Below are 24,339 nucleotides of genomic sequence, written 5' to 3'. Positions count from 1 at the left end.
CTAAATGGTAATACATTCAAAGTTAGTGAAAAAATTAGATATTTAGGAGTAACACTAACTTCAACTCTAAGTCGGAAATTTACTAACAGGCAGAGATGCTTGAACGCATATAAAACAAGTCAAATTGTGGTAGAGTTCTGTAAAAAATTTAAACCAGCATGGGAACTAGGAAAACTTATTTACAAAACTGTTATAGCACCGTCATTAACATATGGTACAAAAGTGTTAGTTTTGACTAAGAAAAGCAGAATTTCGATGGCAAATTTTGAAAAACTAATACTGAAAAATATATTTAATCATTGTAAAAAAGCAAATAGTATTAGATTCAATGCAAAAAAAACTATTGGAGGGTAAAACAATCAACAGAAAAATAAGAATAGGGCGGTTAAGCTACTTCGGACACATTATGCGCAGGGAAAGGGAACATCCTCTTAGAAAAGCATTTCAATTAAAGTTCAATAAAAAGAAAGAAGGAAGACCTAGTTTGACTTAGAAGGATTCTTTGGAGCAAGATAAAAATAGATATAGAGAATTAACAGAGAGAGATTGGATAGAGTTAGTTAAAGATAGAGAAAAACTCAAAAATGCAGCTGAAACAATTTATAAAGATAGTTCAAGCGAAATATCAGATGAGGAATCTACGGATGAAAACGAGAGTGAAAGAGATAGATACAAACATTGGAAAAAAAAATTCAAGAGGAAATGAAGCCAAGATATGCAAGAGGATCAATAAACACAAAATTAAAGTAAAAATAGGCAGAAATAAAGGTAAAATTAACAAATAGACGTGAAATTCATATCAGTTAAAACAAGAAAAACTAAACAAAGACTTGGGCTGCACTAAACTTATGCGAGATGACGAACAAAATGGTTCCAATAAAAAAAAAAAAAAAAAAAACTATACATGGTAAGATTATTCTAAAATGTTGATATCAAGGTAAATGACTGTTATTGATGAATCATTATATAAAACATACAAATTACAATATACACTTAAAAACATATACAAAAGGGAAGGAAGGGTCCAACAGGGCAACCGATTGAAGCGATTTGGATAGGGAGAGTGGGATTTCCAACTTCCTGTTGCTAACATTTCGTGGATAAAGGGCGGGCTCTTCTCCACACTCATGGGGCATCCTTCAGGACGAGGGCTTGTTCCATTGCGAATTATATGATCTTGGTAGCTGGAAGGAGATTCTTATTCTGTTCCCGGTGGGTTTCGTGTGGGTGTTTCTGCTCCCCTCCGTTTTTGGCCTTTCATACAGCGACAAGCTGAATATGATTTGTCAGTGGAACTTGATCAAGCCGTCCAGATTGGATTGCCCATTGCTATGTGCAGGCGCCTTGCTACATGAGTGGTAGTCTCAATCATCATCATCATCATCAAAATACGCTTTGATATCTTGATTCTGAACAACATAGAAAAAATCAAAAGGTTCTGGGACAATTTTTATAATGTAGCCACTTTATCGGTCAATCCAGATTGTCCGGAGAACCATAATATTGCCACTATACCCCAAAATATAGTTTCCATGTTAAATACACTTTGATCTCTTGATTCTGAACAACATAGAAAAAATCACAAGGTTCTAGGACATTTTTTTATAATGTGGTCACTTTATCGGTCGTTTCGGATCCTCCTTAGGGCCAGTAGAGTTTCCCTGAAGGCGTATATGGTGTCTTCACACCATATATACTTAGTACTATCAATTTTCAGTAATTTACGTTAATTATGACGGTAGATAGTGGCATTTCCTACTTTACCGGGAATTCGGGTTGCTCTCGGCCCTCTATCTCGGTACGCAAAAGTCTCCGGCCAATAAGACCACCACCAATCGATTCAACAGATTTTTCCTTTGAGAATATGTATAACATGTTGACTGAAGCCGTTTGGCAGCCGAGATATTCAATTTAGTCACGGTTTTGTCAATTTTTGCCCACTGTGCAGCGGCTCACGACGAGCAACTTAATCCGATTAGTAGCGTTGCGGTTTCTTCCTCCTTCTTCGATGAATGGACGCTCATGAGGGCTGCAACCTTTCGTTGTGTACTGGAGAACAATGTTCGCGCCGAAAGCACTGCTGCTGCTGATGCCGACGACCGACCGGACACCACCACCATTCGATTTTGAAATCCGCGTTAGGTTGGACATTTGTGTAGTTTTTTTAATAGTGAGGTTTTGAAAATTGATAAAGTGTTCATTTAAGCAGATATGTTGAAAAATTACAATGACAATCCATCCGCTATTGACAGAGTCATAAGGGGTCAAAACCTGACCACTTTTCGTGACGCGGTCGATTTGGGTTTCTTGAAATTGCACTTCCAATATGTTGCCAAAAGGCGTAATCCAAGTAAAATAGTCATGAGTAACCATCATGATAGGTCTGATGCTGACCGCTGGTTTGATGTATTTGTCAGTTGGTATGGGTCAGAGCCTAGGAAATAGCTCGAATTATACTTTTCAAAACTTTAAATTTATTAAAGTTTCATTTCATAAAGATTTCATCTCATCATTTATTTCGCAATGTATATAGTAAAACTTCATCGACTATTGTTCCTAATTCTCTGTATTCGTTTCTCCATTTCCATGTACTATGTTCCCACGTGGCTAAAACCAAAAACAACACATTTCGTGTTTCATTCGTCGTGCTCGTCCTACTCGTGTGGCCAACCACCTGTGACCGTTTTCCACAACAGCTGTCGATGAACCCGTTGAAAAGTAAGTTACTTTCCAGATTGGTTACATTGTTTTCATTCTGTGTTTGATGTTTGGCCCTTTGTGAGTTTGTAAAATCATGTAGACCTATTGACGTGTTTCCGAAACAATAGAACTGTTTCAATGATAGCTTATTTTTTGCGCTTCCATGTCCACACACATGAAACCTGCCGCAACGCATCGCTAATGCTTATGTTCCTCCAAATGCAACGCTAATATCAATAACGCTCGTTTGAAAATATTATGTGCCACCCACCCTCAACAGAGAGGATAGAAAAGCGAGAACGGTGAGTTTTGTTTGATATTAAATATTTAATTGCCATGCATGGTTAGGAAAATTTAACGTCCCGTGTGCAGTGGAAATTGGTTCTGATTTCCCGATGTTTTCTTCGAAACAGACAAATCGACGGCCTCGCACCGACCTTCATCAAGAAGCCCTCGATTCAGCAGGAAAACGACGGCAAACGGTTAATCTTCGAATGCCAGATCCAGGCAGATCCGAAACCACAGATCAGATGGTCACACAACAGCAAAGTGATCGACAACACACCAAGGCATAAGGTTTGTGCTTTAAATCCACACCGACTCAAGCTCTAATGTCCGATTTAATGCTTTTTTTTTTCAAACAGTTCAAAGTACAAAACGACGGCAAACTTTACTTCGCAACGCTGGAGGTGGATAACGTGACGTTCGAGGACTCGGGCAAATACAAGGTGACGGCCAAGAACGAACTGGGCGAATCGAGTGCGACAATCAGCTTGAACTTCGACAGTGAGTATGGCGGGCCATTTAGTTGCTGTTTTGAAAAAAAAAAAATCTTCACACCCTTCAAACTGTCCTTCTGTTTGTGTTTTGTTTCTCCTTTTGTCATTCGAACATCGTCCAAAGAGCACCGGCCAGAACAGACGTCACACTTGCGCGGTGGCCGCCGGTCAGCGCTTGCAAGAGTTGTCGTCTCCGTATTGGCCGGTGTTCGAAATCTTCCGATCTTTTGCCATCATAGAGCATTTTCCCTCACATGTAGCTAAACGATTGGAAATGGAAATGATTCACTGAAATTGTCAAAACGTAACACACCAGCAAAATGACACATAGTTGTTGACATTTCATTACAATTAAGGAAATTGGACCGCAATGTTCGTTTTCGCTTCAACTTCTTCCACATATCTTTAGTTTGTACATAGTTGTTCATACTTCATGTTTTTAGTTGTTTAAAAAAAAAACTCGTACACTACTGTAATTGCTATCGTAACAACAATATCAGCTGGATTGTTGTTTGTAAAAAAAAATCGTACAAAAAGTCGCCTTCAACAGAACATCGGTAGATTGGAGTGGGAACACTGCTCCCAGAGCAGATCAATGATCTTATGAATTAAAAATAACTCACAATCTCCGAAGCACAAAGGGAAAAAAAAAACATGTAAAAAGCGTGTATTGAGAAAACAAAAATCCCACACGGGAGAGTGTTGAAGGAAAAGCGCTCTTTTGAATTCCTCTAAAAATAAATGTATTGAGAGATGTACTATCATAACAAATACCGTCGATACCGAAAACCGCAGTGAGAGACCGATTAAACCACAAGAATTACTTTCCCCACCCTTTCTTCCCTCCCTTCTCTCCGCTTTCTCTCTATCTCTTCCCAATACAGGTGAGGAAGTTCCGGTGCCAGCGGATGGTTTTAAGCCTGCCTTTACAGAACGACCTGTCACACGACAATCGGACGATGGCAAGAATATTGTATTTGAGTGTAGATGTATCGGTGATCCGAAACCAACATACACATGGCAAGTGATTCCATTCATATACTTTCTAGTTTACTTACTTTTACTAAAAAAAAAAGAAATCGAAGGTCAATTTTGCATATATTTAGATCGACTCCTTCCCCGAATATCCCAGCAATGATCCCCCTCTTGAATCCCAAATGCAACCATGCTAATCCCAAAATTTTCTCCCTCCGACAAACAACGCCAACTTTACGAAACAATAGGTACCACGAGAAGAATGAAATTCAGATGAGTGGCAGGTTCAGTAGTGAGGTAGAGGAAGACCAAAACCATTGCTATCTGATACGGTTCACGATCAAGGACGTGAAGCAATTGGACCGGGGCGGGTACAACGTCCTGGCGAAGAACAAGCACGGCGATTCGTCCGCCATCATTAACCTGAACTTCGACTCGAGCGCGAAGATAGTGTAAGTGTAGGGCGCTAGACGTAGATCGAGAGGGCGTTTTGTTGGGAAGCAAGTGTCGCCGGTGTTGGTGGTACCCATGTTGTTTATTTGAGAGGTAGCTTGGGGATAAATCGTTGGACGTCGTCGTGGCAGTTGATTGAGCTTTATCGTTATAGGAGAGTTGAAAACACTTTATTGCACACAGCGGTGATAGTCCCTACACGGAAACAAATCGACATGTACGGTTTATTGGATCCATCTTATAACAATTAGCAATGTCAGAAGATTTATTCATTCTATGTGATGATTGATAGATTCAATTGGATTATCATTGCGATTGCGATGTGGAATGATTTCTATCGTAATTGCACATACTTAGTACATGATATTCCTTTGCTTTGAACGTGGTTTGCGATGTGTAAGACGTATATTAGACCTGTTCATTTTAACACAAATGTTCGGGATGCACCGGGTCTGTTGTCTTGTGAAGTTTAGTTATAACGGCCTCTTTTCTGATTTTTATCTCTCAATATATGGAATCTACACGAAAACTATATTTGTACGAAATGTCTAGAACAGTATTAGGAACATAATGCCGTAGACTACACATTTTTATATCATATGGATGGAAAGTTCGTAGAACAAATACTTTAAAATTCTTTTTAAGATATCTTCGAGCATGAAACTAAGTCAAACTTCAATAAAATCACTTTGAATAGTCAACCTTTAGTCACAAAGTTGGTAGATAACACGTTAAGTTTTGCTATGAAAGTTGTTACAGCAGTTTTCGTTGTTTCAGTCCCGAGATACAAATATTATAAGCCGTAAATTAACTTAAAAACATAAAATTAACTTGAAGCACCTCCAAATCATCACCGATTTTGCTGAAAATTTGCACAGATGTTTAAATTAACATGACAAACAGTAATAACGGTTTATCCGGAGCATCCCGATCATTTCTGTTAAAATGAACAGGTCTAACGTATATGAATATTATCTGATATATTTTATGGTGAAAAACTGTTGATGTGTCAAGGGTGGGAACAGATATCTAGAAACTAATAGATAAGCCTAACTATAAGAAAATCCAGTAAAATGTACCTTTTTTCGTGATGTTGCTGTTGCTCATTAAAAGATAAAGGGGCTCTAATGTTGGCCTATGGATCTAAGATTGGGCCCATCGCTAAAAATCTGCTATTTTTGGTCGCTATTGAAAATTTAGTCGATTGTTGAATTTATGTATGGGCCCAAATTAGGAGCATTTAAGCCGATACTACATCCATTACCCGTATCTTATAAGTTAATCATGTATATTTTATTGCAGTTGCTCTTAGCGATTTTTGACGTTTGTTGATATGTCGCATGTAAACAGACATGTAGAAGCTATTGGACAGTCATTTAAGTTTGCACTATAGAAAAATATGCATAATTAATTGGAATTATAGTCGTTTTGTTTATAGTCTGGCGGATAGAATCTCGGGAAGCAAATGAACTGTCAAATAACGGAACCAATCGAGCATATCACGACCAACAACAGAAAAGAGCATATCAGTTTTAACGAACAAAACTTCGGAAGCCCTTTTCTCGTTACTCAAGGCTTGCCTACGCAAACCAACTCCATCATCGGGTTGGGGAAAGTTTTCCCTATCCGATGATGATGTTAATTTGCGTTTGGTTGGTGAGGAAGGAACGATTACAGTTTTGTTTATAAAAGTTGATAGTACCTTTCCAATTGTTGGTCTACAATATATTGAATTGGTTCCGCTTTTTGATAGCTTTAAATTCTATTCGCCAGACTATAAATATAGCGGCTATAATTGACAAATCCAAGTTTCAATCGGCCACCGTGGCGCTGCAATCGCAGCGGTGATAAGTCCGAAATAATGTGTCAAACTTCAGTCCGCATCGTGCTCTCTTGCCGTGCGGATCTATTTGCTTTTTGCTGAAGGAAGTGTTACTACTACCTAAAGCTACAACAAATTTAAACAGCACTTTTCAGTGCTCAACCTGTAAAATTTCTACCTTGTTCAACTTTATTCCTCTTCGATCCTTGTTTGGACCCTACCCGAGGTAATCCTTCTTGGATATCGATTTGGAAAATTCCTCTTCGATCCTTCAGATTCTTATAGTAATCTGCTTGGAAGTCGATTTGGATAAAAATTTACTGCCGCCATGGCGCCTAAACGCAAAAGAAAGGGGCAAACTCTTGAACCCCCTTCTGAAGAAATTAATTTGAGTAATCAATTTGATTTGCTCACGGATGATGAGAATGATCCATCATCCAAGAAAAATTCTAGTAAACTTTCCCGGCTTAATGCCAAGAAGGAAAAGATTCCCCCTATTGTGATAACCACTTCCGATTTCCATGCTCTTCGCATGGAACTTTTGAACTTCGTAAAAGTTAAGTTTTCTCTACAAATTGGACGTCGGGGTGAATGCCGTGTATTGGCTGAAACCTTGGACGAATTTAAATGTCTTCTCAAGTATCTTACTGAGAAGAAGCACAAATTTTTTACTTACGACACCAAAACTGAACGTGTGTTCAAGGTTGTCATGAAAGGACTGCCCAGTGGTGAATCCCTGGATCAGATCAAAGATGAACTGGCAAAATTACTTGGAGTTGTGCCACTCCAAGTAATCAAAATGAAAATGAAATCCCGTCCTGGCGATTCACGCAACGGGATTTCTAATGATTTTTATTTAGTTCACTTCAAGTCTAGTGAACTAAACAACCTTAAGGCCTTAGAAAAAGCTAGCCTTATGCTCCATGTCCGAGTGAAGTGGGAACACTTCAGGAAGACTGGAGGAAATTTCCAAAACCTTACTCAGTGCCGTAAGTGCCAGGGTTGGGGCCACGGAACTAAAAATTGCTACATGCCAGCTAAATGCATGAATTGTGGTGATTCCTCTCACGCAAAGGACGACTGTCCTGTGAAGGAAGATCCTAAGAAATTTAAATGTTCAAATTGTGGTGAAAACCACAAATCCAATTTTTGGGAATGTAAGACTCGCAAAGCGATCATACAATCTCGTTCTAACCGACAGGTAAGAAACGCTCCACGTTTCCGACCAGGTACAAATTCCTCTGCTGTTAACAACGGTCAGCGAGGAACAAATTCTACATTCGTACCCGTAGGTACAAATATCACCCCTGCTTCAAATTTTTCATCTGTACCTACTCCCCTCGCTGCTAACAATGTTCAGCGAGTTAATGGAGCTACCTATGCTGCTATTGCAGCGGGTAGAAATCAAAATACTAACCAAAGTAATTCTAACGGAAATTTTGACAATTTTGACTTAGGAAGCATTACTGCTCCTAAAATGGAATTTTTACAGAAATCATTAATTGACATGATTTCTGATATGCTTAAATCTAACTCCATGTTTGATGCTATTCAAACTGGAGTAAAATTTGCAAATAATATTGTCATGACTTTAAAATTCAGTAATGGATTTTAAAGCATTAAATATTGTAAATTGGAATGCTCGATCTCTTAAAGATAATGAAGACGAGCTATTTAACTTTTTGCGAGTTCATAACGTGCATATTGCCGTTATAACTGAAACGTTCCTTAAACCTGACCATAAGGTTAAGAAGGACGCAAATTACATGATTTATAGAAATGATCGTCTTGATGGACCCTGTGGTGGCGTTGCCATCATTATTCATAGACGAATCAAACATAAAATTCTTTCTTCATTTGAAACCAAAGTTTTTGAAACTTTGGGAGTTTCTGTTGAAACAAAATTTGGACAACTTACGTTTATAGCTGCCTATTTGCCATTCCAATGCGTAGGCCAGAAAAAGAATTTTCTCAAGGGTGACCTCCAGAAACTTACCCGTCATAGGTCTAAATTCTTCATTATTGGTGATTTTAATGCAAAACATCGCTCATGGAATAATGCTCAAAGCAATTCCAATGGTAATATTCTGTTTGATGATTGTTCTGCAGGTTATTACACTATTCAATATCCAAACAGCCCAACATGCTTTTCTTCTGCAAGAAATCCCTCCACTATTGATTTGGTCTTAACTGATTCATGTCAACTTTGTAGCCAACTGGTTACCCATGCTGACTTCGGTTCTGATCACCTTCCAGTAACTTTTGAAATATCCCAAGAAATAATTTGTAATCCCAACAGCTCTACTTTCAATTACCATAGAGCTGATTGGGAGCAGTATCGAACATTTATGGAATATAACTTCGATCCAAACATTCCTTTGCAAACCAAAGATGAAATTAATTATGCTCTTGAATCTCTGACTACTTCTATAGTTGAAGCAAGAGCTGCCTCAGTACCAAAATGCGAGGTTAAATTCGATTCAATTATAATAGACGACGATCTTCAGCTCTTGATCCGTCTTAAAAATGTCCGTAGGAGACAATATCAAAGAACACGCGATCCTGCCATGAAGGTTATCTGGCGGGATTTGCAAAAACAAATTAAAAAGCGATTCTCTGCCCTGAGGAACAAAACTTTTGAAAATAATATTTCTAAATTAGACCCGAGTTCCAAACCCTTTTGGAAACTCACAAAAATTTTGAAAAAACCTCAAAAGCCTATTCCAGCGCTTAAAGAAGGTGGTAAAATTTTGATCACAAATTTGGAAAAAGCTCAGAAACTTGCTAAGCAATTCGAGAGTTCCCATAATTTCAGTTTGGGTCTTACTAGTCCTATTGAGAATCAGGTTGCTCGGGATTTTCGGAATATTTTCTCTCGGGAAAATATTTTTGATGATTCCTGGGGGACTGATTTGGACGAAGTAAGGTCTATAACTAAAAAGTTTCAAAATATGAAAGCTCCAGGTGATGATGGAATTTTCTATATCCTCATCAAAAAACTCCCAGAGAGTACCTTGTCTTTCTTGGTAAAATTATTTAACAGATGTTTCCATTTGGCATACTTTCCTGATAAATGGAAAAATGCAAAAGTTGTTCCAATTTTGAAGCCGGATAAAAATCCAGCTGAAGCTTCTAGCTACCGCCCAATAAGTTTGCTTTCTTCAATAAGTAAACTTTTTGAAAAGATAATTTTGAATAGAATGATGCTTCACATCAATACGAACTCAATTTTTGCAGATGAGCAGTTTGGATTTCGCCATGGGCATTCAACTACTCATCAACTCTTGAGAGTTACCAATTTAATTCGTTCAAACAAATCTGAAGGCCACTCAACTGGAGTTGCTCTTCTAGATATAGAAAAAGCATTCGACAGTGTTTGGCATGAAGGTTTGATTGCTAAATTGAAAAAGTTTAATTTTCCACTTTACATTATGAAATTAGTTCAAAATTATTTAACTGACAGAACTCTGCAGGTAAATTATCAAAATTCCAAATCTAATCGACTACCTGTTAGAGCAGGAGTTCCTCAGGGTAGCATTCTTGGGCCTATATTGTATAACATTTTCACTTCGGACCTCCCTGATTTGCCTCAGGGTTGCCACAAATCTTTGTTCGCTGATGACACAGGCATTTCCGCTAAAGGAAGAAGTCTTCGTGTTATTTGCAGCAGACTGCAGAAAAGTTTAGATATTTTCTCTTCTTATTTACAAAAATGGAAGATTTCTCCAAACGCTTCCAAAACTCAACTTATAATATTTCCACACAAGCCTAGAGCTTCGTTTTTGAAACCTAGTAGTAGTCACATAGTCACTATGAACGGAGTTCCAATTTCCTGGTCAAACCAAGTGAAATATCTTGGATTAATACTTGACCAAAAATTAACTTTTAAAGATCACATTGAGGGCATTCAAGCCAAATGTAACAAATATATTAAATGTTTGTATCCTCTTATAAACAGGAAATCCAAACTTTGCCTGACGAATAAACTTCTAATATTTAAACAAGTTTTTAGACCGGCCATGCTTTACGCTGTGCCAATATGGTCTTGTTGTTGCACTACCAGGAAAAAAGCACTTCAAAGGATTCAGAACAAAGTTCTGAAAATGATTTTGAAGTTGCCTCCCTGGTACAGTACTACCGAGGTACATAGAATTTCGAATGTTGAGACTTTAGAACAAATGTCCAACAAAATAATTAATAATTTCAGGCAAAAATCGTTGCAATCCTCAATTGCAACGATTAGTTCCCTTTATACTTAGATAAGATTTAGTTTTAATTTTTAGTTTTAAGATATCAATTGTTATACTGACATGCAGGTTAAAAAACCTGTTTAAAATACTTAATTGCCAAGACATGAACAATGTAAAAACACTTAGATATATATCATAACAATTAAGGCTGGTACGTTACTGCAGTAACTGGAGCACCTAGGTTAAAAATGAAATGTAATTTATTTTGAATTTGGAACAAATAAAGAGTTAAAAAAAAAAAAAAAAAAAAAAATGTGTCAAACTGAATACATTTTTGAAATTTCAACCAAACAAATATTATTTTGTATTTATTCTAGCGAGTTTCTGTGGGAGTCAAAACATGATCCGAGCAAAAAAGTAGTACTCGTAATAATGGTATATAATTCTGAATTTTATCGTGCTTTGTTTCGAAAATATCTTCCAAATAAACAAACATTGACATGGATTTAGTTGGCCAACTTTGTCTGCTGTTTAATCGGGAGATGATTTCAAACCTTAACATGTTTTCTGTAATTTAACTGCCTTGAAGTAGCTTTTTATTTAGGAACAATGCATTACAAAATAATTTTATGCATTTTGTACAAGGTTCATCCATGCTGACAAGAAATTTGCATGACATTAAACAATTTTCCAAACAATCAATGAAATTGTCAAGGGCTGTCACAGACTTATCACCGTCGGTTAGTGCTTATTCTTGCCACCAGGCGCGCAGGAGTTTAAGTTGGATTTCTCAATTGAGAAATCCAACTTAAACTCATGCGCGCCTGGTGGCAGGAATAAGCACTAACCGACGGTGATAAGTCTGTGACAGCCCTTGAAAATTTCATTGATTGTTTGCAAAATTATTTAATTTCAATGTAATTTCATGAAAATTTCTTGTCAGCAAGGATGAATCTTGTACAAAATGCATAAAACTATTTTGTAATGCATTGTTCTTAAATAGAAAGCTATTTCAAGACTTATAAATTACTGAAAACATGTTAAGGTTTGAAATTATCTGCCGATTAAACAACAGACAAAGTTGGCCGACTAAATCAATCGACGAAAAACTATTAAATAGGCCGATTGCTCGGTGTAGCACCAGACGAAAAACGATTTAATCTGCTGATTAATACACCGACTGAAATTAATTTTTAAGTGGCAATAGATTTAGTTGGTGGATGAATCGGGTGATTTGGATGATGCTTGTTTATTTGGAAGATATTTTCGAAACAAAGCACGATAAAATTCAGCATTATATACCATTATTACGAGTACTACTTTTTTGCTCGGATCATGTTTTGACTTCCACAGAAATTCGCTAGAATAAATAGAAAATAATAGGTTTTTGGTTGAAATTTCAAAATGTATTCAGTTTGACACATTATTTCGGCACGGTGGCCGATTGAAATTTGGATTTGTCAATAGAGATTGCTAAAGTGTGATTGTGTCAGTGATTTGTTTTCATCGGGAAAATTTTTTGCTATGAAGTTATTTTTTCCTGATGAAAACATTTTGCGTATACCTATACGTAACGTTGTGTGCGTACGATAAACGTCAGCAATCTCTATGGTAAAATCCCGAAGGCTAGCGGATTTTGTCTTATCTCTTCACTCCACCATGGTACCAGCGAGCCACCGTCTCTTCATGCAAAGATTAACAGGATCTAATGGGATTTTTCACTGGAGTGAAAGAGTAAGGTAATGTCTGACATGTTTCGCGCACAGAGTGACGTTTGCTTATGGGATTTTACCATAGGAGTAAAGAGTTACAGAGTGACCGAAAAGGCTAACTGTCAAGGTAATGCGGCCATTCTTTTTTAGACTAGCTGTGGGGCACAGGGGGCCTATCAATAGATTTATTAACGCGTGTTTTCAAGTAGGTCAGAAGTCAATCAAGCGCATTGTTAACCAGTCATACTGTAGATAACCAGTCAGTAGATCTTTTTGTTGGGATTTGAGCAGAAACATTCAATTTTACGCTATTGAGAAACATAGAGAGGGTTGAAACCTTGGATATTACAGGTATCGATGAGCACTCAATTTCATTTGTCAACCTTCTTGCAAAATTATTGTGAATGAAAAGATGCAAGGTTGGCTCAAAACACAGCATATCGACAGTGAGCATGCATAAGGGCCTATACGCGATGATCGATTCTCTTCGTCGATTTTCTCTTTTGTTAATAACTCGCTAGATTTAACGTTTCTCGGTGCGTTTGCTGTTGCTTTTGATAGCCAATACAACCTGTTACTACTCTGCATTGAACAAATTCTAGAAAATTGTTTCGCTTAGCTGTAGCAATGCAAAGAGAAAATCGATGAAGAGAATCGATCATCGCGTATTCGCCCTTATGAATGCTCACTGTCGATATGTCTGTTTTACGTATTAATTCCAAGAAGAAGAAGTTACGCTACTGCTATCAAATGAACAAGGCTTCAAAGGATCGCCAGCAAATATACTTCAATTTCTCAACGCACACTATGTTTTTTTTTTTCAAATATTCAGCTCTTTTTTATACTGGCGGTAGAACTTTGACAGCTTCTTAAGATTTACAATACTTATATATAAACCAGGACACTTGTTGCAAAATGATGCTGCTTTAAACTGTATGCATCAAATTCCAAATTTGGGTGGTCGTTTTTTCCCTCATACATTATGAAATGAAATCAAAGTTTGATGCAATTAGTTCCAACAAAAAATGTTAATGGAAAAAATGGTGCATACATTTATTATCGAAATTTATCATAGAAAGAGAAAATTGAAAAAAAAAATACCCATGCAAATTTAAAGAAATAAACAAGTATTCGCTTGGAGTTTCTCAATTTTTTGGTAATAATTACAGAAAAGCAATACACATCGCTTTCATAATTGAATTGTAAACAGTTAACGCAAAAAAAAAAAAAATTTTACTCATTTAAAGGGTAGTCCCAGTTTCCCTCGAAAATGCTTACTTTGTAGTCAATATTGGGTATTTTGCGGTTACCGTGTAGGTAGAAAAAGCCAAGGTAGAAAAGTTTACGTAGAAATAAGTACTTGAGACCGTTGCTTGCCTGTAGGAGAACACTGTTAGTGTGTGTTTTTTAATTAATACACGAAAGGAAGCCAGATAAACAATATGCTTTATGCGGGTACTTTTTTGGCACCTCTATAGGGTAGGAATTTAAAAGAAACACATATAAAGGGTTGTCCCGTATTAGGTGGATATGTTTAAACGTCATTGTACTTTCGTCAGATTGTACTGTAAACTAAACAGCACTAACGGTTGTACAATTTTCGGAATTATTCTACGATTTATGTCTGTCTATGCTTCTATTTTACGTGGTCTCAGATACTAAAAAAGTAATGTCATCAAATGTTTTGAAGTTTGGATTCTTAAAAATTCCAAAACACAACATGATGATATTTTCAGATACATGCGTTTGGTAAAAAGTAATGGTTTTTACATACGTATTTTGATTTTTGTACCACCCTAATGAAGAATAATTGGACCACCCTAGTGAATTATTTCGTATTAGATCCTAAATGGTGACTTAATTCGATATATAAGCAGGTTGGAGACAATTGTGAACAGTTTTAGAAGCCGACTCATCAATCTTCTATATTCCATATAGAACTCATGAAAAAAATTCTAAGTCCCAGAAAGTCGATTTTTGAAAAAAAAAATTTTTTCGAGATAACACCAACTCTCGACGTTTCATGCATTTTTAAGACATTTGGCATAAAAAAAAAATGGGAGATTTTCGAGAGTGAAAAAAAGTTAAACTTTGACGCGTTTGCGCCACCCTTAAATCATATCCGATTGAGCTCAAATTTTGCATAGGGTCATTTTCCGTCATTTTTGATGGTCAAATTTTTCCCATACATTCATTGGCAGTCTATTGGAGAAGTATTGCTGCATGCTTCATCAAGCTTTTCAAGGCCGGCGCCGGTGGTGTAGTGGTAAGCGTGATTGCTGTGTTCAATCCCAGCCGAGGTCGGTGGGATTTTTCTGAGGCATAAAAATCTATGGCCACGTCTTCCTTCGGAAGGGAAGTAAAGCCATTGGTCCCGGCCCATGTGTGTTTGAATGGGTGCGATTATAGTCGTTTTATTTATAGTCTGGCGGATATAATTTTGAGCTACCGGAACCAATTCAATATATTGTAGATCAAGAATTGAAAAGGTACTATCAAGTTTTGTAAACAAAACGCTGATTATTTTTTCCTCGCCAATCGAACGCAAATTACCGGCATCATCGGATAGGGGAAACTTTCGCCAACCCAAAGATGGTGTTAGTTTGCGTATGCGAGCCTTGAGTAACGAGAAAAGAGTTTCCGAAGTGTTGTTCGCAATAGCTGATGTGCACTTTTCTATTGTTGTTCGTGATTTGCTTGATTGGTTCCCCTATTTGACAGCTCAATAGGTTCCCGAGATTCTATCCGCCAGAATATGAATATATTGCCAATTCAGAGAAATATTAGCATTTGGCGTCAGATTTGACAACCGAAATTGACAATCGTCACTGACAGCCAATGCCAATGAAACTTCGAAGCACTGAACCAAAACTATTCGCAAAAGGCTATGTCCACATAACAACGCGAAAAATAAAACGAATAAAGTTCGGATTAAAAATCGAAGATAAATGAAGTTTGTGTGCGGATTTGTACACTGAAACAAAATCCATTGATAAAAATACTATATTGATGGTTTAGATTAAATACCCTCACGAATAGATTTTTGCAGAAAACAATTCCATTTAATTTTACTATTATTTCTATCAAAATTACTATGCATTCTAAGCAAGCATAGTAGTTTTGCCAGAATCATAGTAAATTTTTTAACATTCATAGTCGACTATACTGAATTCATAGTAGATTCAACAGCAATAAGCGTGGTTATATTGATAATAAGTGTTTTCTGCAAAATAGTATTTCTAACTATGGTCCTTGTTTCAGTGTAGCGTTACATCCCCGATGCATCATTTAGATAGAAGAAAATAAATATTTAAAATATTTTATATACAAAGCGATGCAGTCGATAAACGAGCTGGCAATCCAGCCACCGATCCTTGAGCGATCCAGCTATAATCAACACGTTCGAAGCCGTCAACCAAGTCATCTAGCGGGTCAGCGGAAAACAGTTCATTTTGTCCTTAAACGGGCAATAAACGATATTTGTTACTCTCAAACATCCGAAATATATTTCGTGATAAAATGCTTGATATTCTGGGCCAGAGTTATTTGATATCCGCAGAACCTCACACAGATTACACAGATAAAAATTCTGAATTTTAATTGTGATGTACACAGAGAGAAAAAATTGCCCCTAATTTAAGTTCTTTTTACTTAATTTTGGGTAATTTTGAGTTTTGCATTCCACTCTCACTTTTTGGTGTTGTCAAAAAAGGGACAAGAGATTCGACTTTCTCATGACTATCGTTCAATAAGCTACTAGCAACAATCAATACGAAACTAACGATTTTTAAATTGGCTTGACTAGCCTATTGGTCCCAAGCAAACGATTAACGGACCCCATGCTAGTCGTAATTCTACTACTACACAATGTTTGTTTTGATTCGCTATGAAAGTTTGACAGATAAAATGAGGGGTTATTGGTTTTTCCTATGTTTCGAGGGGTGAATCGATTAGCTTGGGACCGAAGAGAGTACCAGAGCTGAGCCAAAAAGTTGAGCACGTTATTTCGGGACCTTCAAGTCTTAGAGTTACCTCTATGCTACTAGCATAGAGGTAACTCTAAGACCACTGGGTCCCGAAGAAAATCACTATTATTTTTGGCTCACTCAGTACCAGAACAACGGTCCCAAGCAGTCCCAAGCTATTTCACTCACCCCTGCATGTTCTGCATGAATCCACACACCCCTTATGTTATCTGTCAAACTTTCATAGCGAATCAAAACAAACATAGTGTAGTAATAGAATTTCAACTAGAATAGGGTACGTTAATCGTTTGCTTGGGACCAATAGGCTACTAAAGTGGTGAGCCAATTTAAAATCGTTAGTTTCGTATTGATTGTTGCTACTAGTGAGTATATGAGATATTCTCAAATTTGAGTCAATTTAACTTAATTTTGGGTAGAAAATACACACAAGTAAGTAATTATTTTTGCCGTAGCCAAATGCAAACTACTATAAGCGGTTTACTGAAAATTAGCTTATTGAACGGAACATGGGAGATGAGTGAAAAGAACTTAATTTTGGGTAATTTTTCGGTTCCGTGTAAACATTTAAACACGTGGACTCTTATTTCATTTCACGCAACCGAGCAACTTGCAAACAATGTTGTTTGCAAAGATGGGCTTTTGTATACAATATTTGCTACATTGCGAGAAATGTGTCAGAACTTTACATGATAAATAATGTAAACGTATATGATATGTGATGCTCCATTTATGTGCATCATATTGAACAGAAATTTACACTACTTTTTCGAACTGTGTACATATTAGTGTCAAATATGCCCAAATGTGTGCCAGAAGAATTTATTTAGACTAGATCTGAGTTTATAAAAGTTTGGAGTCTACAATTCATTTAATAATATGTTTTTGTGTCAGTGTTTGGAATTTATGACAGCTGCGGTTGTGTCTTTTTCTTGTTTTTGAAAAATCAATGAATGCTATGATTTCAGTGAACTGGCAATAGTGACTATAGGTGCAATATCCTACGCAGGTGTGGAAGCTGCCTTCCTGCAAATTCGATTGCCGTCAAAGGATGGCAATCGATGTCCATCGCTGATTGGCACTAGATTGCGGAACAGAGACCGACGTTAAATAAAGGAATGAAGAAGAAGCTAAAGCCATACAGTAAAAGTATGGACGCATGTCAAAAGTTGTTCCAATCGAACCGTCAAAATGCACCGCTTTGCTCGATTGGAACAGCGTTTTTTCAGTTTTGTGGTGACAGTCGTCCATACTTCCGGAGAACTTCGAGATTAGGGCGTAATTATTTTTGCAAACAAACACTTCATTGACGATTTCTCGCGAATTAAAGTTCAATCTAAAAAACTAACAACACAAACAGGTAGATGAATGGTTCCTCTATCATTTGAAGTAGTTTGTTCACGAAATTGTTCTTTTATTCGCGAGAAATCAGCGATTGACATGTTTGTTTACAAAAGCAATTACGCCCAAATCGCAAAGTTCTCCGGACTTTAAATAGAGGGCTTTAGCATCGGCTACCTGGGTTGCTAGCTGATTTGTTTTCACAGGGTCCAGATGGCATCTCTTTGAATGATCTAATCTCTTTAATTTTTACAATGGTTCCATAGCTCGATGTCGAGTTAGTTGTTGGTTGGTTGGTTGTCTTTATTAACCTTTGCGTGCCTAACGTCTAAATATGCTTAGATTTCAAAATCCAATTAGCTCTAAAAACATCATTTTTCAAACTTTTTCTGCACAACAAGTTGCATGTTCTCGAGAATCTATAAAAGATTATGAATCTCTCTGGAAAAAATTGGATCAATACTTGGTTTCGGAGTTATTCTGGTTTTCGTTGGGATCACTCACTCATATTATGTAATTGAACCACTAACGGCTATACCGATGAACCATGATCACTAGAGTGATGCAAAATTTGAAATTTCCGCTCCACAACACTTGAACGATTGTAAATCGGATCCTGACTAACCTCTAAAAATTTGAACCCATTTGGCGAGAAACTAAGATGGCACAAACCATTTGAAATTTGTATGGGAATTACTATGGTAAAACTAAGATTTTTGTTCATGTCTATCTAATAATTCACCATATCGGTATGCTTCAAAAGTTTTCAACTGTACTTGTAGGAAATTTTTCCAGCTACAAGTTTGCTGAAGACCACTTTTTGATTAAATGCAATGATCGAAAGTTATCAATGGTTCAATGCGCTGATGTCTTATGATTATGCTCAATCAACTGCTCAGCAGGCAACATTGGTGTTTCTGGGGCGTTGAATAGGACACAAAAATCATGGCTACTATGTCACACTGCAAAATACAGTGTTGCCTACAGAGCAGCTGCTTGATCATGTCATTAGTTTACCAATCTCTTAAATAATTAATAACTTTTTTCTGTCTCGTTTTACAGAGAAACGATTTTCAGCAAAGTTGTAGCTGAGAAAATTTTCTATAAGAATGGCTATCGAACTGTTTCGCGGCTCAATATGGAAAAAGACTAGAGGGCAATGAACAAAAAGTTGAGATTTCTCATAGTAATTTACATGTAAACTTCAAATGGCTTGTGCGAAGTCTGTTTCTAACCAAATGAGTTGTAACTTTGGGAGGCTAATGAGGACCCGATTTGAAACCGTTTAAGCACTGTGGAGCGAAAAAGTCGAATTTTGCATCAGTCTTATGATCACATTTGGCATCCTGGAAAAGCTCTATGATATCAAACTTCATGATTTTATAAAACTTGGACGGTAATGGCCTTTTTGGCAGTCCACGTTCACACTAGCACTCTCGAGCATATTCCGGAGACCCCGGAAATGTTCCGGTGCCCCCAGAGAAGTGACCAATTCTCGACAAGAGCCAAAAAATACTTCAATTCAAATTATTGAGATGGGGAAAATGGGTGTAATGTCGGCCTAAATGCCCCTAATTTGGGCCCATACATAAATTCAGCAATCGACTAAATTTTCAATAGCGACTAAAAATATCCATTAGTAACGTCCCAATAACGCATTCATCTAGTTAAAATTGATAAATAGTAGATTTTCAGCGATGAGCCCAATCTTAGATCCATAGGCCAACATTAGAGACATTTTCCCTATATATATTGAAGTAATGAAATTGGGTTGTTAGCGAAATGCTTAAATAAAACAGCAAAAAAGGGTTATCTTCCATTTTATTCCACGTAAATAATTCTGGTATCCATGACAGATACGTATTTCGACTACAATGTGCAGTCTGTTCCCAACAGCTTTGGATTTATTTTTTGTCAGAGTAAACGGCAACCAGATTTTTTGTGTTAGCCTTAGCATTGGATGACTTTCATTGAGAAGTGAACAGTTTCATTTTAATAACGAAGCTTCTGGGAGACAAAAACGATTTTAGAACCTGAAAAATATTCAAACAAGTGCTTGGTCTAACTTATAAATACCACAATGTACTAAATAAAGCGAAGAAATGTTTTTCATCTAAAATTACTAAAATATTGTCAGTGATGAATGCAATACTGGTTCACTGGTTGTGGGAATAATAATGCTCGCAATAATGTTTATTTACTTTGCTTGTTTGGTACCCCGCTTGACAGTTCGATTGGTACTTATAGCTTCACTTTTCGCGGGACTCTTATTATAACATTGACTCTGATTTGCAGTTCCAAGCTCGGTTCCAACTTTGTTTGCTCACTTTAGGGTAGCTCTACTTTTGATGGATATATGTAGATCCCACTTAAATTTGAGTTGTTTAGAAATAGCGTGCAGTCTATCCTACACGCTAAGAAAAAAGAACCCAGTTCACTTTTACCTACTTTTGTCTAGAGTCGGTGTATAATGAGTCACGCCAAGAGAAAAACAGTTGAACTCGCATCACGGTTTTCGAAATATTTCCTTTCTTTTCACTTGGCAACAGAGGACTTCTACATCAACTTCAAATGACTTCTAGCGAGAACAAAAATAGCGTCTGTAGTTAATCATTATATCAGTGATTATGTCAAATTATTTTATCAAAAAATAATGGAAATTTCCATTATTTAGTCATCATTACCAGACGTACCCCATGACAATTTAATGCTCACTGCGTGTTTATGATCATTTCTTCGATTTTATTTTATATTTTATTGCAATACCCTTCGTGGACCTTGCATAGCATCGTTATGTTTGTTTACTTTGCACGATAGGTAGCCGGTTTGACAGTTCAATAGGTAGACTTGGCTTCACTCTTGGCGTGACTCATTATACACCGACTCTACTTTTGTCTAGTCTCCTTTTCTCCTTCTAATGTTGTCAAAAACGGAGGAACAAAACAGGGGTAGTAAAGTGTGGGAACCCAACGTTGAGTATAATCATATTTACCGACTTTCGGGTACAACCAGGCATGGAAAATCATTTGCATTTATTTCGTGCATTCATTTACATTCATTTGCCTCTAACTTTTTTCTTCAACAGCATTCCGCAAAATGATGTATATTGCTTTTGTACGTTTTGTTAATAGCTACTACTTTTGTTAACAAGTCAAATCCGTATCTCTTATGCATGATGAAGCAGAGCAAACAGAAGCCACTACTGTTTTTCAGTGAATGTATTTTACATTCACTGAAAAACAGTAACAAGTTCTACCCGCTCTAGTTCGTGATGCATAAGAGATACAGATTTGAGTTATGAGCAAAACATGTAGTTAATAACAAAACCTTTAAAAGCTCAATACATCATTTTGCGGAATGCTGTTGATGCAAAAAGTTAGAGGCAAATGGATGTAAATGAATGTATGAAATGAATGCAAATGATTTTCCATGCCTGGGTTCAACTAACTTACTTTTGGGTAGAAAGCGAGTGGAAAATTCCATCCGAATTGCACACAAGTAAAGGAAAACTACTTTGACCCACTTTACCTACTTTTTTCTTACCGTGTAAGAGAAGGAGAGACAATACGGGGGCGAAAACGAACAACTTTTCTGTCAAAAGCCAACCAGCTCGTGATTGGCTAAGATAGAGATAGAGATAAAAGAGCAAGAAGCCAGTTGTCTTCTCTTCCTCTTAGGTCAAAACAAACTTACGGCAAATTAAACTCACTCATATTTGAGTACCGTTCACTCAAATTCGCAAAAGCGTAAACGGAGCTGAAAAGTTGCTCAATACTAAGTACTTTTCCCTCAATTCCCGGGTTCAGCCCAATAACCCAAACTTGAGTAAATCGCAATTAGCACTTTCCATTTAACACCAGCAAAACAATTTACTTACTCTTAATTATATTCTACCCAAAATTAAGTTTAATTAACGTAAATTTGAGAATATGCAATTTACTCAAAAGTAGCTAATTGGGCTGAACTATATCGTTAGGTCGAATCTCTCGTTCCTTTTTTGACAACAATAACGAGTGCAAGTGAGAGGCTCATCTCAAAATGAACATACTCAAATTTTGGGTATTTTTTTTTTCTCCGTGTAAGTCCATGGTACACTGAAACAAATCGACATGTACCGTTTATTGGATCCATCTTATAACATAGCAATGTCAGCAGATTTATTCATTCTATGTGATGATTGATAGATTCCATTGGATTATCGCTTAAAAACTATGACTGCGATATGGAATGATTTCTATCGTAATTTCACATACTTAGTACTTGATAATACTTTGCTTCGAACGTAGTTAGCGAAGGTAAGAAGTATATGAATATTGTCTGATATATTTCATGGTGAAAAACTGTTGATATGTCATGGGTGGGAACCTCGGTGGGAACAGACATCTAGAAACTAATGGAAAATCATATAAGTTTGCACTATGAGAAAATTCAGTAAAATATACCTGTTTTCATGATGAATATTGCTTACTAAAATATATATCTTATAAGATAATCATGTATATTTTATTGGAGTTGCTTTTACTGATTTTTGACGTTTGTTGATATGTCGCGTGTAAATAGATATGTAGAAACTATTGGACTGTCATTTAACTTTGCAGTATAGGAAAACATGTATATCTCATTGTAATAGCTTGCTTTGATTTTTGACGTTTAAAGATTGTAAACAGATCTATCCCAATCATTAAATATTTAGTCATATAGAAATGCCTTTTAAGAAATCCAACACCAAGCATTTGTTTTTGCATGTTTTTATGGGATGAATATCGCTCCCAATAAAATACATCTTACATGATTGTTCTTTATAAATTATTGAAACAATTTTCAACGATGTTAACGTACACTCATTCATATGATAATTGGTTCCAGAAAAGAATGTATTGAGATTGAAAAAAAATGATTCTACTGTAATATTTACTTTGCTATGATTCTAATTGTAAGCCTTCTACACGGCTAATTCAGATTCCAGCCCTAAGTAGTACTCGAACTTCATGAGCCAGTTCTATAAAATCATAGTCGTTGATTTATTGCACACAGGTGCATTAAGAAAGATTTGAACAAACCACACCACCGAAACGGAACATAAATTTGTCAGTGCTATTTGTCTTCGCTCTAGCAAAACGAGCATAAAGTTGCACTACATTCCATGTCGGGAGAGCTGTTCTTACTTCATGCTATTTGAACGAGCTCAATCTTGAAGTCAGCCGTGGCCCAGTGGAATCGAGCACAGACACCGAAAGCATCACACCTCAACAGATCTAGATCGAATCCCAAATCAGCTACAATAAAAAAAAGGCAAAACTGTGCAAGCTCCCACTGCCTGATGTTTATTTTTCGAATTTATTTTTAGAAATCGATTAAATATATGTGTCAAAAGAAGAAGTAAATTTCATGTTATTTTCACATAAACTTTACTTCGATTGATTTATGACACATATATTATATTGTGGTGAAAAGTATAGCTTATGCTTATGGGTTTCAAATCCATTTCAGTTAATTATTATAATTTAATCGATTTTCATTTATCATATGACGATCATATAAAAGTTACCAAATTATCAGCATTGTAAATGTATCAGATATTCATATAGAATTTACCTGACACATTTTCAATCATATCATTTTCAATGGATTATCTTATAGCGCAAATTTATTAGACTTCCACATAACAGGAATATGTCAAATTCGTTCAGTGTACACGGCTAGAAAAAAGTTCCCAAAATTAAGTTCTTTTCACTCATCTCGGAACTTAAGTGCAGGAACCCAAAAGTAGGTAAAGCGGGTCAAAGTAGTTTTCATTTACTTGTGTTCAGTTCGTATGGAATTTTCCACTAGCTTTTAACCAAAAGTAAGTTAGTTGCACCCAACAGTAGGTAAATATGATTATACCCAACGTTGGGTTCCTACACTTTACTACCCCTGTTGGGTGGTTTTGCTCCTTCTTTTTTTTACAACATTAGAAGGAGAAAATAAGACAAACTAGTCAAAAGTAGGTAAAAGTGAGGCCGTTGGGTACTTTTTTCTTACCGTGTAGAATGAGTATTTTTTTAATCGGATATGAGTAAATGTCACTGATATTTGTATATCATATACTCATATATGAGTGAAATTTACTCATACTTGAGCATAAATTTACTCATTCTATGAGAGACTACGTTTTGGAGAATTTTAGTGAACGGGATTCAAATGTGAGTCAGATTCATTTACCGTGTAGACTAGACTGATGCAAAATTTGAAATTCTCGTTCCACAGTGTTCAAACGGCTTCAAATCGGGTTCTGATTAGCTTCCGGAAGTTTAAACTCATTAGATAAGAAACTGACTTGGCACAAACCATTTGAAGTTTATATGGAAATTACTATGGAAAAACAAAACTGTTTGCTCATTG

General features: G+C 36.5%; 1 protein-coding gene across 15 annotated transcripts in view; it reads left to right on the top strand.

Moving 5' to 3' along the window:
• The window catches only part of bent (projectin protein bent), a 134,050-nt gene that overhangs the window by 51,642 nt on the left and 58,069 nt on the right, over positions 1-24,339 (top strand). For 13 of the 15 annotated variants that reach the window (XM_065233457.1, XM_065233452.1, XM_065233451.1 and 10 more), the window contains exons 3-7: positions 2,697-2,718; positions 3,114-3,276; positions 3,345-3,486; positions 4,364-4,499; positions 4,703-4,906. In XM_065233457.1, coding sequence (XP_065089529.1) covers positions 2,697-2,718; positions 3,114-3,276; positions 3,345-3,486; positions 4,364-4,499; positions 4,703-4,906 — 667 coding nt within the window. Of the gene's footprint in view, positions 1-2,696; positions 2,719-2,980; positions 3,003-3,113; positions 3,277-3,344; positions 3,487-4,363; positions 4,500-4,702; positions 4,907-24,339 lie in introns of all 15 variants that reach the window. The other 2 variants (XM_065233449.1, XM_065233459.1) reach the window with 2 other exon arrangements.

The sequence above is a fragment of the Ochlerotatus camptorhynchus genome, unplaced genomic scaffold (assembly GCF_037179485.1).
Source record: "Ochlerotatus camptorhynchus isolate MF236.1 unplaced genomic scaffold, CSIRO-AGI_Acam_v1.1 ptg000402l, whole genome shotgun sequence".
NCBI classification, from domain to species: Eukaryota; Metazoa; Arthropoda; class Insecta; order Diptera; family Culicidae; genus Ochlerotatus; species Ochlerotatus camptorhynchus.
This window is presented reverse-complemented; position numbering and strand designations above follow the sequence as displayed.